Source organism: Hibiscus syriacus, unplaced genomic scaffold (assembly GCF_006381635.1).
Source record: "Hibiscus syriacus cultivar Baekdansim isolate YM2019G1 unplaced genomic scaffold, ASM638163v2 tig00111131_pilon, whole genome shotgun sequence".
NCBI lineage: Eukaryota > Viridiplantae > Streptophyta > Magnoliopsida > Malvales > Malvaceae > Hibiscus > Hibiscus syriacus.
Genome location: NW_024062991.1, coordinates 136,839 through 151,867, shown reverse-complemented (window position 1 = coordinate 151,867; position 15,029 = coordinate 136,839). Strand labels below are relative to the sequence as shown.

The 15,029-nt window shown below is 32.7% G+C and overlaps 1 protein-coding gene across 1 annotated transcript; it reads right to left on the bottom strand.

Moving 5' to 3' along the window:
- Positions 1-12,002: 12,002 nt before the first annotated feature.
- LOC120154451 (transcription initiation factor IIA subunit 2) lies at positions 12,003-14,709 on the bottom strand. Its single transcript, XM_039166204.1, has 4 exons — positions 14,578-14,709; positions 14,324-14,464; positions 14,195-14,245; positions 12,003-12,362 (listed from the first exon to the last, which is right to left on the bottom strand). The coding sequence occupies exons 2-4, from the start codon at positions 14,450-14,452 to the stop codon at positions 12,222-12,224; spliced, it is 321 nt and encodes a 106-aa protein (XP_039022135.1). The 5' UTR covers positions 14,453-14,464; positions 14,578-14,709; the 3' UTR covers positions 12,003-12,221.
- Between the last annotated feature and the right edge of the window lie 320 nt (positions 14,710-15,029).

Genomic DNA, 15,029 nt, shown 5'->3' with positions numbered 1-15,029 from the left:
CGGGTTTTTGTCAAACCGACCTAACCTAAAAAATATATATCCTACACCTGAATTTGATTCTACCTAAAAATATATATCCTCCACTCGACTTGACCCAACCCAAAAAATTTATACCCTCCACCTTACTCCAACCCGACCTGAATTTTAGAGTAAAAATATGATCCAACTTGACCTAATATAAATTAAGGACTTAATTTAAAAATAGATAGAGAGAATATTATAACAATTATCCATAATTTTATTTGAAGAAATTTCACTATTACCCCGATCAGATCGGATTAGAGTTTGTTACCCTTCACCTAAACCTGATGTTGAGTTAATCGATTGACGAATATGGCCAAGAGGGGGTGAATTGGCAATTAAAATTTTTGGTGGAAGCTTTTGCAGAAAATTGAAAGAAATTTGCACAGCGATTTAGAGTGGTTCGACTTTCTCAACCAAAGTCTACGTCCATTACCTTAGCTATCCACACTAAGGGTTTTCCACAAATTCACTAATTTGTCTTTCTTTTGAGGACAAAGAGTAACCTTACAAACCCTCAAGAATTATACCCCAAATTCTTGAGAACACTCTCTCCCAAAGAGAACAATACAAATTTGCAAACTTCCAAGGAAATCCTCACAAGGTAGATTGTTTTCACAATTCTAGAACAAAAAAAAGAACACTCAAGAATGAATACAATTGAGCACAATAAGTGTTCTTGAAAGCAAAATGAATATTGAATGAAAAATAGGCTTGAAATGCTCAAACTTGAGGTTTGATGCTTTCTCTTTGATTCTCTCTTGATTCTAGTTGCTTGATGTTTCTTGTTATTGATCAATGGCTTCTAAGCTTACTTAAATACAACTTGAATCACTTCTGAACGTTGGGGATCATTAATGAAGTTTTTGGAGCCGTTTAAGTGTGAAAATAATTAATATTTCTGCTTGGAGCGTGGGGGGAATCGGTACCCCTAATGGGGAATCGGTTCCCTAAGTGTAAAATTCAAATATTTTGACCGTTGAACAGTGGGGGGAATCGGTTCCCTCCGAGCATACTGGAATTCTCGGAGCCAAACCATTCAGTGGGGAATCGGTACCCCCTTGGGGGGAATCGGTTCCCTCTGAGCAATCTGGAATTTTTGGCTTTGAAATGATTCGAAATATTTTGTAAAATCGTTTTGAAATTATTTTAAGATTAAAACTTAATTTTACACTTGAGTAAGGATTTAAAATGAACTTTGAAATACTTTGAGTAATATTTTGATATTTGAATAATTATATAGAATAAACTTAGAAAATCTTTTTGGAAAATCTTAAAATTCATTTAACTTAATTTGTTATATCGAAATATCAAAATGTTTTCAACAATCTCCCCCTTTTTGATATAATAAACATTTTAGTAATTTTAAGATTTTGAAATCAAGTTTTGAAATTACTCCCCTTACTCTAACACTTCTCCTCTTCAAAAACTCTTTTTTTTTTAATTTAATAACATTTATCCCCTTTTGTTAAATCAAAAAGATTCGTAAAAGAATTTAAACAAGGTTTTGAAATCATTTGACCAATTGATTATATATATAGTTTAAGCTTCTAAGATCACAATCAAGAGAAACGTTAGCCATTAGTTTCATAATCAATATTCAAATAATGTGATATGGCAAAATTGGTCATATTGCTAAAATGATGTAAATGATGCAATAAATTTAACTAAACCAAATATTCAAACATCCAAACAAATCCAAAGTTTAACAATCCACAAAAATCAAACATTCCAAAATATTCAAAATGTTGAAACAATAAGCTTTAAGTTCAAAGTACTAAAGCAAAAAAAGAATCAAGCATCCGTAGGAGGATCGGGAGGAGGAAAACGAGCTCGTATAGCGGCCATTTCATGAGTGAGTCATTAATACGAGCGTTGGTTGCTTCATTGTTTGCACGCATCTCCTGGAGAATTTCCAATTGTTGAGCTCCCATTGTGGATAAATGGGACTCTATAGAAGTAAAGCGCGAATCTATTGTAGCATATCGGAAATCGAATGTCTCCATAAAAGATTGAAAATATGAGGCATTTGATTTGTTTGTTGTGCTTGCTCCTCGGGCTACTCCTCGGGCTGCTCAGACTCATCTTCGGTTTCATCGATGTCTCGCATTAATTGTTCAAGCTCGGGATCGTCGTCAGCTTTTGGTGGAGCTCGTGAAGAACTAGCTCCTGGAGTATTTTCAGAAGATCGATCCCATTCACCGGTTTCCTTATCCTTTATCCATCCCGCTCTCGTTAAGGAAAGAAGATTAATTTATTTCTTTAGAGGAAAGATGACATATAGACCTACTCTAAGCCCGGCTTTAGAAAAAAGATTACCCAGAATGCAACCGTAAACTAGAGATGAACAGAGTTTCTTGTTAGGAACAAGATTTACGGTTTCAACGATTTTAGCAAAATAATCTGAGGTATGTTTATTTTAATATTGTTTTGGAAACAATGTAACCACCAAAAATCTAAAGTACGAAGAGTAGAGTAACGACCTCGGATGGTCAAAACCACCAAGAAATCATTAAATGAAGAAAACGATCATGAAGGTCTAAGACACTTGCATTATCTCTTCTTTTATAACGAGAACCTAAAACCTATTTTTCATTTGATATACCATCATTATCTAATCCTAATGCTTTGCCTATATAAGCCGAGTTAATATGTAAGAATTGTCCTAGGAGGTAGGAACGAACTTCTATGGTCTCAGTTTGAGCTCGGTTTTTGACACAAATGACATTAGAATAAAAGATAAGAACAAGTTGATGGTAAACTATAGGTTCAAAGTCACAAAGTTTATCAAATTTCCACTCTTGTAAAAGAGGAAGATATCTAAAATCGACATCTAACATAGCTTGACGAGAAGGGATACGTTCTTCTCTAATTTTGTAAGAGTCAAAATATTGATAATACCAAAAACGATGATTTCTAGGATCAGGATGATTGAAGCACGAGTTTTGGATAGTATATTAGGATCAATAGGATTAGGATTAGGAATTGGAATTTCAGGAATAGGAGGAGGATTTGGAGGTGGATTTGGTTGACGCTGTGAGCGACTAGATGATGACCTAGCACGTTTAGGATTAACATGGTTTAGGAAGTCGGAATAGAATGGATAACCTGCAATTTATAAAACACATATATGTAATTCAATCAATCCCAAAACTCAATTGAGTCCTCAATATTTCAGGGTTCTCTAAACCAATCTTAATGGGCAAAGTTTTTTAAAACTATTGAAAAATAAGATTTTGAAAAACAATATATGTATAGTTTTCATAACAACAACATAATTCAATCAAAACACAATAATTTGAAAAACAATTTTTTTATTTTGAAAATTTTAAAAATTTTGGAAAAATCTTGTGTTTTTGATTAGTTGTAAAAATTTAGTTTCTAAACACTAATAAGCAATGCCTGATCACTATTTCTATTTAAAACTAGTCCTATGTTCAAAATTAATGAAATAGAGAGTTTAGAAAAATTTACCTTGAAAGATGAGATTGAGTGGATTTTTATGTTGTTTGCATGATTTTAATGATGCTAGCAGGTTTAGAAGATGATATTTGAAGTGAATTCCGATTAAAAACGTTGATTTGAGGCAAGAATGGAGATAGGGAGAGTAGAGAGGGGAAACAGTGGCAGGGAAGAAAAAGAGGGTTTAGGATTTTTGGGTGTTCTTCCCGTGTTAAAATCCAGAACCCCAGGGGGTATCGATTCCCCTAGGGGAAATCGGTTCCCTTCAAAGGGGGAATCGGTTCCCTCATGGGGGTATCGATTCCCTCTGCACCAAAATGCTAAAATCCGATTTTAAACACACAAAATGCTAAATTAATTTTCTCTAGTGGTATTGGCAACTCATACATTGAAAATTAATCACGTTCAAACAACCAAATTAATCTTTAAACTATATTTGAACATAAAGTTAATTTTCATCAATAATCATAAACTCCCCCTAACTAATAGCAATGAATGCAATCAAAAATTACTATTCTAAGCATTTTTCATTTAGTCTTAAAAGTGCTAAAATTATTTTAAACACTAAGTGAAGATAGGTTGGTCAAACCTAATTCTCTCCTAAGTGTCCAAAATCTTTCCTTGTCTAAAGGTTTTGTAAATATCCGCTAATTGGTGCAAAGTATCAACAAATTCTAGAACTACATCTTCCTTAGTGACATGGTCTCTAATGAAGTGATGTCTTATTTCAATGTGCTTAGTTCTAGAGTGTTGGATGAGATTTTTAGTGAGACAAATAGACTAGTATTGTTACACTTGATAGGAATGGTACCTACTTCAATTCCATAATCAAAAAGTTGTTGTTTCATCCATAAAACTTGTGCACAACAACTACCAGCTGAAATGTATTCGGCTTCAGTGGTAGATAATGCAACACAATTTTATTTCTTTGAAAACCAAGAAATCAGCATATTTCCAAGGAATTGGCAAGTACCGGAGGTGCTTTTCCTATCTAATTTGCATCCTCCATAATCCGCATCAGAAAAGGCATGCAAGCTAAAGCTAGAGTCTCTAGGATACCAAAGTCCTAAACTAGGAGTGTCCTTAAGGTATCTAAAGATTCTCTTAACAGCTAGTAAATGTGATTCCTTAGGACATGATTGAAATCTAGCACATAAGCAAACACTAAACATAATGTCCAGTCTACTTGCAGTTAGATAAAGCAAATAGCCAATCATTGACCTATATAATTTAACAACTACACATTTACCTCCTTCATCTAAGTCAAGCTTTGTTGAAGAGCTCATTGGAGTGTCGTGAGGTTTGCCATTTTCCAGTCCAAACTTTTTGAGCATATCTTTGACGTACTTAGCTTGATTGATGAAGATACCATCTTTTCTTTGCTTGATTTGGAGTCCCAAGAAAAATGAGAGCTCCCCCATCATGCTCATCTCAAACTCACTTTGCATTAGCTTAGAAAATTCTTGGCAAATAACATCATTAGTAGAACCAAATATTATATCATCAACATAAATTTGAACTACTAATAAATCTTTACCTTTATGCTTTAAAAACAATGTAGTGTCAACCTTCCCTTTTGAAAAACCTTTTTCAATTAAAAAGTTTGACAATCTTTCATACCAAGCTCTAGGAGCTTGTTTTAAACCATAAAGCGCTTTTGTCAATTTAAGAATATGATTCGAAAATTTTGAATCTTCAAAAACCTGGAGGTTGTTCCACATACACTTCTTCCTTTATAAAACCATTTAAAATGCACTTTTAACATCCATTTGATATAATTTAAATTCATGAAAACATGCAAATGCTAATAACATTCTAATTGCTTCCATCCTAGCCACGGGAGCGTATGTTTCATCATAGTCTATGCCCTCTTCTTGAGTATACCCTTGAGCAACAAGTCTAGCCTTATTTCTCACTATATTACCACTCTCATCAAGCTTATTCCTAAATACCCATCTAGTGCCTACAGTAGATTTATTACTAGGCCTTTCAACTAATGTTCATACTTTACTTCTCTCAAATTGATTTAATTCTTCTTGCATAGCCATAATCCAATGTTCATCTTTTAATGATTCTTTAATATTCTTAGGCTCCATGCATGAAATAAATGCAATATAATTACAAATATTTCCAAGAGAAGATCGAGTTGTTACCCCTTTGGATGGATCACCTATAATCTTACCATCCTTGACATAGTTGTACTCTCTTTGATAAGATACTTCCCTTTCTTCAATGGTTGGATTCTCAAGAGGATCATGAGCTACCTCATCTTTTGTTTCTTCCTTTGATGATGGTTCTTCAACGTCATGTCTAACTTCATTTGTATTTATAATACCTACATCATCATTCACACAAGAATCCTTCCTCGGAAGGGGATTATCATCGAAAACAACATGTATAGACTTTTCTACAACTAAAGTTCTTTTATTAAATACTCGATAAGCTTTAGAATTTAAGGAATAACCCAGAAAAATTCCTTCATCACTTTTAGCATCAAATTTGCCAAGGTTTTCTTTACCGTTATTTAAAACAAAACATTTACATCCAAAAGATGAAAATAGCTAATGTTAGGCTTTTTATTTTTGAAAATTTCATATGGAGTTTTCTTTAAAATAGGCCTAATCATTACTCGATTTACAACATAACAAGCGGTATTTGTGGCTTCCGCCCAAAAATATTTTGGCAAATTATTTTCACAAAGCATAGTTCTAGCCATTTCTTCTAAAGTTTAATTTTTCCTCTCAACAACTCCATTTTGTTGTGGGGTTCTAGGTGCTGAAAAATTATGGCTAATATCATTAGAATTACAAAACTCATTAAATCCAAGATTTTCAAATTCAGTGCCATGATCACTTCTAACACTAGTGATAGATTAACCTTTTTCGTTTTGGATTACTTTTGAAAATGTGATGAAATTTTCTAATGCTTCATCTTTAGTACTTAAGAATAGAACCCAAGTATATCTAGAATAGTCATCTACCAAGACAAATGCATATTGTTTTCCACCCAAGCTAATAGTCCTAGTTGGCCCAAAAAAATCTATATGGATTAATTGTAATACTCTACTAGTTGATACATCATTAATGGATTTAAAAGAAGCTCGCTTTTTTTTCCTTTAGCACAAGCATCACAGATTTTATCATTATCAAATTTAAGCTTAGGCAACCCTCGAACTAAATCACCTTGAATTAGCTGTTGCAAAACACTCATACTAGTATGTCCTAGTCTCCTATGCCATAACCAAATATCATGTTCATCCTTAGCAACTAGGCACAAATTAGTCATATCAATAGAATCTAAATGCACCATGTATATGTTTTCTATTCTATGACCAACAAGCATAATCTGATTAGATGCAATGTCAATGACTTTACAACCATTAATATCAAGCATGCCATTGAATCCCTTATCACAAAATTGACTAATACTCAATAGATTATGCTTTAATCCATTCACATATAAAACATTCTTAATTTGTATGGAAGAGGTATTATCAATAGTACCAATAACTTCAATGTGACCTTTTGAATCATCACCAAAAGTCACTTCTCCTCCATTTTTGGCGTTAAGCTCAATGATATGTATCTTGAGCATCCACTATCAAGGTACCATGAATTTGGATTTGTTTCCCCTGCCTTGTAGCAATGCTCATTTTCCTACAAACATATATTAATTTCTAATTTTTGGTACCCAAATTCTTTTGGGTTCATATTCATTAGTTTCCAGAATCCTAGTCCCCTTAGGTATCCATTTGTGTAGGATATCCTTATCTTTTGTAGTATGAGCTCTTTAGGAACCCATATACTTTTAACGATTTTTCCATTAGAGGTTCTTTGGGGACCTCTATGATCGTAGTTTTTAAAACTTTTTATAACAAAGTTGGATTTTGAATTTTCTCCATTTTCAAAACGTTTTGTTCCAACTTTATCAAAAGAGGCTTTAAGATCATCAATTTTCTTTTGATGATCATCATTTTCCTTTGAAACTAAATTTTGCAAATCCAAAATTTTCTTTTCAAACTCTTCTAGTTTGATTTGTAAATCTTTGATTTTACTTTCAAGATCGTTGTTGGTTTTGGATATGAGTTTATTTTCATTTTTCAATTTTGAAATATCATTTTTATATTTTAAAAACAATTTCTCATCATCCGAAGCCAACCCATTATATTCCTCTAATAACTCATCATAGGATAAATCATCAAAATCAGAATCTTCCCCGAACACCATCAAGCACAAGTTTGCTACTTCTTGTTCCTCTTCATCAGAACATTCTTCATCGCTCCATGTAGCCACATGAGCCTTGTGCTTATTCTTTGATTGACCCTTTCTCTTCAATTGTGGGCAAACATATTTGACATGCCCCGGCTTTTTGCATTCATAGCAAATGATTGGGTCTTTCTCTTTTGGTTCATTTTTGAGGCCGTCATTTCGTTTGAATTTTCTTCCTCGGTAAGGTCTCATCATTTTTCTGAACCGTTTGGCAAACAATGCCATTTCCTCGTCATCGTCATCTTCATCTGAATCATTCTCATCTTTTGTGGATTTGAGAGCAACTCTAATGTTTTTCTTTTCTCCTTTGGTGTCTCTTTAATCTTATCGAGGTCCATCTCATCTTCAAGCATCATTTCATAAGTGAGGAGTAAACCGATTAGCTCTTCAAGAGTTAAGGACGTTAGATCCTTAGACTTGATGATTGTCGTCTTCTTTGATTGCCACGATTTTGGAAAGGAGTAAACTAGCTTCCTCACAAGCTTTTCATTTGAAATGATCTCTCCATATGATTTGAGACCATTGACAATCGTTGAGAATCTATCCGTCATAGCTTTGATATATTCATTTGGTTTCATCATGAAATTTTCATAGCTATGCGTTAGAATACTAATTTTAGATTTCTTTACCTCATCGGTACCTTCATGAGTGACTTGAAGTTTGTCCCATATTTCTTTGGCGATTGTACAAGATGAAACTCTTCCGTATTCATCTGGTCCAAGAGCAAAAATATAATATGGATGGCTTTGGAGTTGAGTTGGAACATTTTTGTCTCTCCTTCACTCCATAATCTTGGATGAGTGAGAGGCTTGAAGTATCATTCTTCTACGACATTCCATGCTCCCATGTCACTTGCTTGAATGAAGTACACCATTCTATTTTTCTAATAGGCATAGTTAGCCCCATTGAAGAAATGAGGCTTGTTGACAAGCATCGAATCGAGACCGGAGTCGAAGTTTGAAGTAGAAGTCATTGATGACTTTGATTATCGATGTAACTCTTCTCGAATCGACTCAAGAGGTGATTAAATCTTTAAATGAGTTAGGCTCTGATATCAATTGTTGAGTTAATAGATTGGTGAATATGGCCAAGAGGGGGTGAATTGGCAATTAAAATTTTTGGTGAAGCTTTTGCAGAAAATTGAAAGAAATTTGCACATCGATTTAGAGTGGTTCGACTTTCTCAACCAAAGTCTACGTCCACTACCTTAGCTATCCACACTAAGGATTTTCCACAAATTCACTAATTTGTCTTTCTTTTGAGGACAAAGAGTAACCTTACAAACCCTCAAGAATTATACCCCAAATTCTTGAGAACACTCTCTCCCAAAGAGAACAATACAAATTTGCAAACTTCCAAGGAAATCCTCACAAGGTAGATTGTTTGCACAATTCTAGAACAAAAAAAAGAACACTCAAGAATGAATACAATTGAGCACAATAAGTGTTCTTGAAAGCAAAATGAATATTGAATGAAAATAGGCTTGAAATGCTCAAACTTGAGGTTTGATGCTTTCTCTTTGATTCTCTCTTGATTCTAGTTGCTTGATGTTTCTTGTTGTTGATCAATGGCTTCTAAGCTTGCTTAAATACACCTTGAATCACTTCTGAACGTTGGGGGATCATTAATGAAGTTTTTGGAGCCGTTTAAGTGTGAAAACAATTAATATTTCTGCTTGGAGCGTGGGGGGAATCGGTACCCCTGGGGGGAATCGGTTCCCTCCGAGCATACTGGAATTCTCAGAGCCAAACCATTCAGGGGGAATCGGTTTCCTCTGAGCAATCTGGAATTTTTGACTTTGAAATGGTTCGAAATATTTTGTAAAATCGTTTTGAAATTATTTTAAGATTAAAACTTAATTTTACACTTGAGTAAGGATTTAAAATGAACTTTGAAATACTTTGAGTAATATTTTGATATTCGAATAATTATATCGAATATACTTAGAAAATCTTTTTGGAAAATCTTAAAATTCATTTAACTTAATTTGTTATATCGAAATATCAAAAATTTTTAACACTTGACCCAAGCCCTTTTTTAAATTTAACCCTATCAAATCAAGTCGAGTTAAAATCTGTCGATTTCGAGTTAAATTATCATCCCAAGTGTACAATAAAATGGATTCCATAGAAAATATTTTGCCTTCCCTACTTAGTGTCTTATACAGAATAATAAACACAGATCTTCTATTAGTAAAATTCAACGCCATAGAAAAGATTAAGAGTAATTTTAAGCAAAGAAAAAGTAATATAATATTTATGGAAGATGCACGAGCGACTTAGGAGAAGAACAAAGACTATATTGATGAGATTTTTTAAGCTGAATTATTAAATTTAATGAATTATTTTAACTTAAGATCAAATTGATAGAATATATAAATTTTAAGAATTAAAACTATTATTATACCAGATTATTATATCATTATTACGTTTAATATTAGACAAATGACATTTTGTAATATAATTGAGCGATTAAATTAAAACCTTTAAGATATTATCATTTATAATTGCACTCGTAATTGAGTGGTACGAGATATATCCTGATCTTATAATTAATGAGGTGAACACAATTTAATTTAACAGAAAAATCAATTTATCTTTTAAACTTTCGAGTTGGATTGAAAGATTACAACATGGATGTTCAAAGAACCGTTAAGCAAAACTTCACTTCCAATTACAGATATATTTTATTTTTTCCCCATTGGTCACGATAGTAAGAGGTAAGGGCTACTTTCGATGGGGTTTAACAATCAATGCATTGATCTTGATTATTTATCTTATGTTTTAATGGGCTTTTTGTTGGCCTGCTGGGTTGTTCTGGTTCTTGTGCTTGTAATTTGCAATGTTTTAATGCCTGGAATCTGTTCCCTTCTCTGTTTCATTTATTGGGCTTTATGTTGGTTCTTGGGAGTGCTAGGATGTTATTATAACAAGTTTGTTGCCTATAAAATAGCAATAGGCTCGGGGCGGGGCGGGATGGTTTTTTCCCACCCGGACTAACCCCGAATTTTAGATTAAAACTGTGATTTTGACTCGATTTGAATATATTATTTTTAAAATAATTAAAATAATGTATTTTATAAAAATATATTTATAATTATTTTCATATTTTAAACAGTTAAATTAATATATTTTATAATTTCTATATTTTTAATAATTAAATAACATATTTTAATAAATAACATATTTAATAATAAAGATATTAAATATATATATATATATATATATATATATATATATATATATATATATAAAGTAATCGGGTCGGACCAGATCGGTGATTTTCACCTTAAACCCAACCTTGTCCTACCCTGATCCCCGAAATTAAGGAACACCGTTCCCATAGGATCATATTGGATCGGGTATTTTGATGATCCCTAATCAGGGGAGCTTTGGAGTACTTAGTCAAATATTTTAATTAATTAATCATAAATTTTAATATTTAGATCCAGTTAAATTTTATGTTAGGGATGATTATGTTTAGATTCCAGTTGCCAGTCCACATTTATAATAAAACAAACAAACAAAATGCTCAGATTATTTTTACTTTGTTAAAGTTTTATGTTTTGATGGAGTGAAGTAATCCAATCCAAGGGAGTCAAAGGTCACAGCCATGGAAAATCATTCAACTACAAGTTCACATTCTTTTCTAAAAGTTCTATATTTTGATATTGTAGCATTTTAGACTTCTAAATTGGATTCACATATTGTACACCATTTCATATGCTCTATTAATGTGTACGACTACTGCTACTCATCGACCACAATTAAATTTGACGATACATTTAATTCAACTAAAAAGAATCTTCACTCTATTGGATGAACTACTCAACCTAACCATCACACTAGGGACTCTTCGTTGTGTTTCCACAATTACATTACTTGTAAAACCTAGATATGCTCAGAATTTGTAAGCATCCAACCTCAAAGCAATCAACAACCCTATTTTAATATCACACCACAAAAAACCCGATACGTAACGTACGTGAGACAACACCAATCGACACTCCCCTACCATGTAGTAATATACAAACCAACACATGCACAACTTCACTAACGGTACTCAATTTCGCATGGGATTAGGTAGTAAATAGGTGACAGGCCTAACATTGATATAATATCACAATGCTCGAACCTCAGTACAAAGATACCTTCAAAGATTTATCTAATACATGAAAACTTTTTTTAAAAATAAATGCACTGTCATCTACACACGCACGGATAAAAAAAGACACCAAGTCTGAATAACATAGATATAAACCATTCTTGTCATATATAAATAGGTTTCATCTTTTTTGTTCTAAAATTTTTCACCTCCATAACGTTATCGAATAGAAAAATAAAATGAAGAAAGAAAAATTCATCCATAAAGGTTGATGGCTTACAATTAACATATCTTTAATATATATGTCGTTCAATCCAGTCAACCATCTCCTTAAACCACCATCAGAGCCAACACTGATTTGGCATTTCATTGCGAGAGCAGCTTTGAGTCGCATGCTACTATTTTGACTCGACCAACATTTTCCTGAGAATCTTCGTTCTTAAACAAAGCATCCTGTAAAATGAAAGTCCAAACATTGTCGCAGAATCTATAGGTGTGCAGATGTCCCTGTAGCACAAACATACAAGACAATCAGCATCCAAATTTAAATTACAGGAAGCCTTTTGCATGGCAATGCTAGATTGTATGTTGATTTAAATGTGTCACTAGAGAGCACGAAAGCCCCCAAATAAAATATTTATAAATGGTGAAGGGTCAAAACAAGTGGCAAAAACCCTATATTTGCTCAAACTCTAGTGTGAAACCCAGATACAGGTACATATCCAACTTGAACAAGCTCGATTGTTTTTTGAAATTTTAAAGTAGTTGGAGTCCTTTGAGGGGCATATCTATATCCGGATATACTTCAAACATGGGTACTTTAAAGAAATTAATGTCGAAGCAACCTAGCAGAAGAAAGCTAAGAGTTTAGCTACAAAAGAAAAGAAAAGAACATAATGATGATTACCAACCAACTACAGTTTTTGACATGTACCAAAACGAAAATACATTATTATGTATGATAGAAAAGGAACTTTATCAAACAAGTAAGCTTTCCACAGGACTATTATTTCAGGTCCCCAGAAAATGTTTCTCTAGCATAATACTAAAATAACCCAATTTTTTTGGCATAATTGAAGCCTTGAATATATAATTAAGATGTGTTCACCCTGCACTTCAAAATTTCAAATCATCAATATTGATCCTAGGAAACATTTTGGAAAAAGAGGGCTATGAAGCAGGATCTGACATGATGAAATGCATGTCATACAAATAATCATGTGTTCCGCTTGCTAGCACTCCCATCGGATAAGTGCAAAACACACATACTGAAAAAAAAAAACCAATTACTACCACAATCAGGGACCATATATGCAAATTTGGTACCATTACAATTGACACCGTAGCTAGATTTTGATCCCTGCAAATACTTGTAAAATAAAATACAGGGATATTTCATCATTCATGAATGGTGAATGATCTGTCTTCAGGATGGGAAGGTCAAACATTGCCCTTAACTAGGGCTGTTCATGGACGGTTAACCGTACCGTTTAACGGTCGGTTAACAGTTATAACGATTATGAGATTCTTCTAACCGTAACCTAACCATTAAGAAACGGTTAACCGCTAATGGTTAACTGTTATTAACGGTTCGGTTACAGGTTAACCTATTACAATTATTTGTCAATTTTTTTTCATAATTCATACTACAAAAAAATGTAGCACTTAACACATACATACACCGATGTAAGTGAATAAAATAAACAAGTGTAACACTTAATACATACTTACACCGGTGTAAGTGAATAAAACAAAAAAGTGTAGCACTTAACACATACTTACACGATGTAAGTGAATAAAATAAAAAAGTGTAGCACTTAACACATACTTACACCGATGTAAGAACGTACATCTCCTAATATCTTACTACCTATCAATAAACATATAATTATATTGGTGTAAGTATGTTTCTATATTTTCAAAGAAATAAAAAAAATTAAAAAAATAAAAAATATATATTAAGTTATTTGTATACAAAGTTTTATTAAAAATATATATAAATTGTAACTAATAGAAACTTATATTAAGTTATTTATGTAAAAATATAATAAATTAGAAATATATCTGTTTATCAAAATTCGTACTATAACCTTAGCTATTATTTTTAGCGTTCGGTTAAACCAAAACCGTTTAGTATTAACGGTTCGGTTAGCCTGTTAAATATAACTATTATACCAGTTAACAGTTACGGGGTTTCGGGTCTTTTTTTAACACCCCTACCCTTAACTATCAGATCTAAAACAAAAATATTTCACCCCAGTTGTTCATAGAAACATCAGATCACCACATAAATAAAACACAAGAATCACCGTTTTCTATTTAAGTAAAAAAGAATGTACCTTAATAGAAACTTTGCTCTTCACTTGACTTTCAAGGGCTTCAGTCATAGACTAACAAAAATGCAAGAAAATGAATGAATAAATCATCCATGGAAAAAAGAGAAAATCGGAACAAGGTTGTAACAGTACCTTATCGAACTGGACGAGAACCTGAATAGCGAGCTCAGGGCTTAGAGTACTGCTTGAAACCATCTCATCTAAAGTCTCCGTCAAACACATCCCGATCGTTGACCTCCGGTAAAGCTCAAACGTCGCCATTATTCACCCGATCTGCGCAATTTTTTTTAAAAAAAATTGTAAGTCTCGAATCTCGATATCGAAAAAGTTAAAGAAAAACAATGATAAAATCAATTACGGATATGAATTTTGAAGAAAGAAATTACAAAATAAAATGGAGTCAAAGGGACTGCGGATGTCTGGATATGTTGTGGCTTTGAAGAATTTTCAGAAGTTCAACGTTCAATTATGGTGAAAGGGGAAAATTATGTTTCTTTTGGGCGGAGACGATTTGGGGGCTTTTTATACCCTAGATTTTGTAGATGAAGATATATATAGAAGCGACAGTCTGGAGTAATTGCTATGACTATTTTACCCCTTTTCTCTCTTTCTGAGACCAGGCCTCCAGATATGATTCAATTATGGCCCATCTATTTATCGATATTACTTCTTTCTTTTATTTCTTTAATACTAATTACATTCTTTGTAGTCCAATTCTATGATTAGTTTTTATGTTATGTATAAATTATGTAATTAATATTTATATTTTAATTTGATAATTTAATGTTATATTTTTCAATGAAATTTTAATATTCATTTAAATGATATAAAATTAATA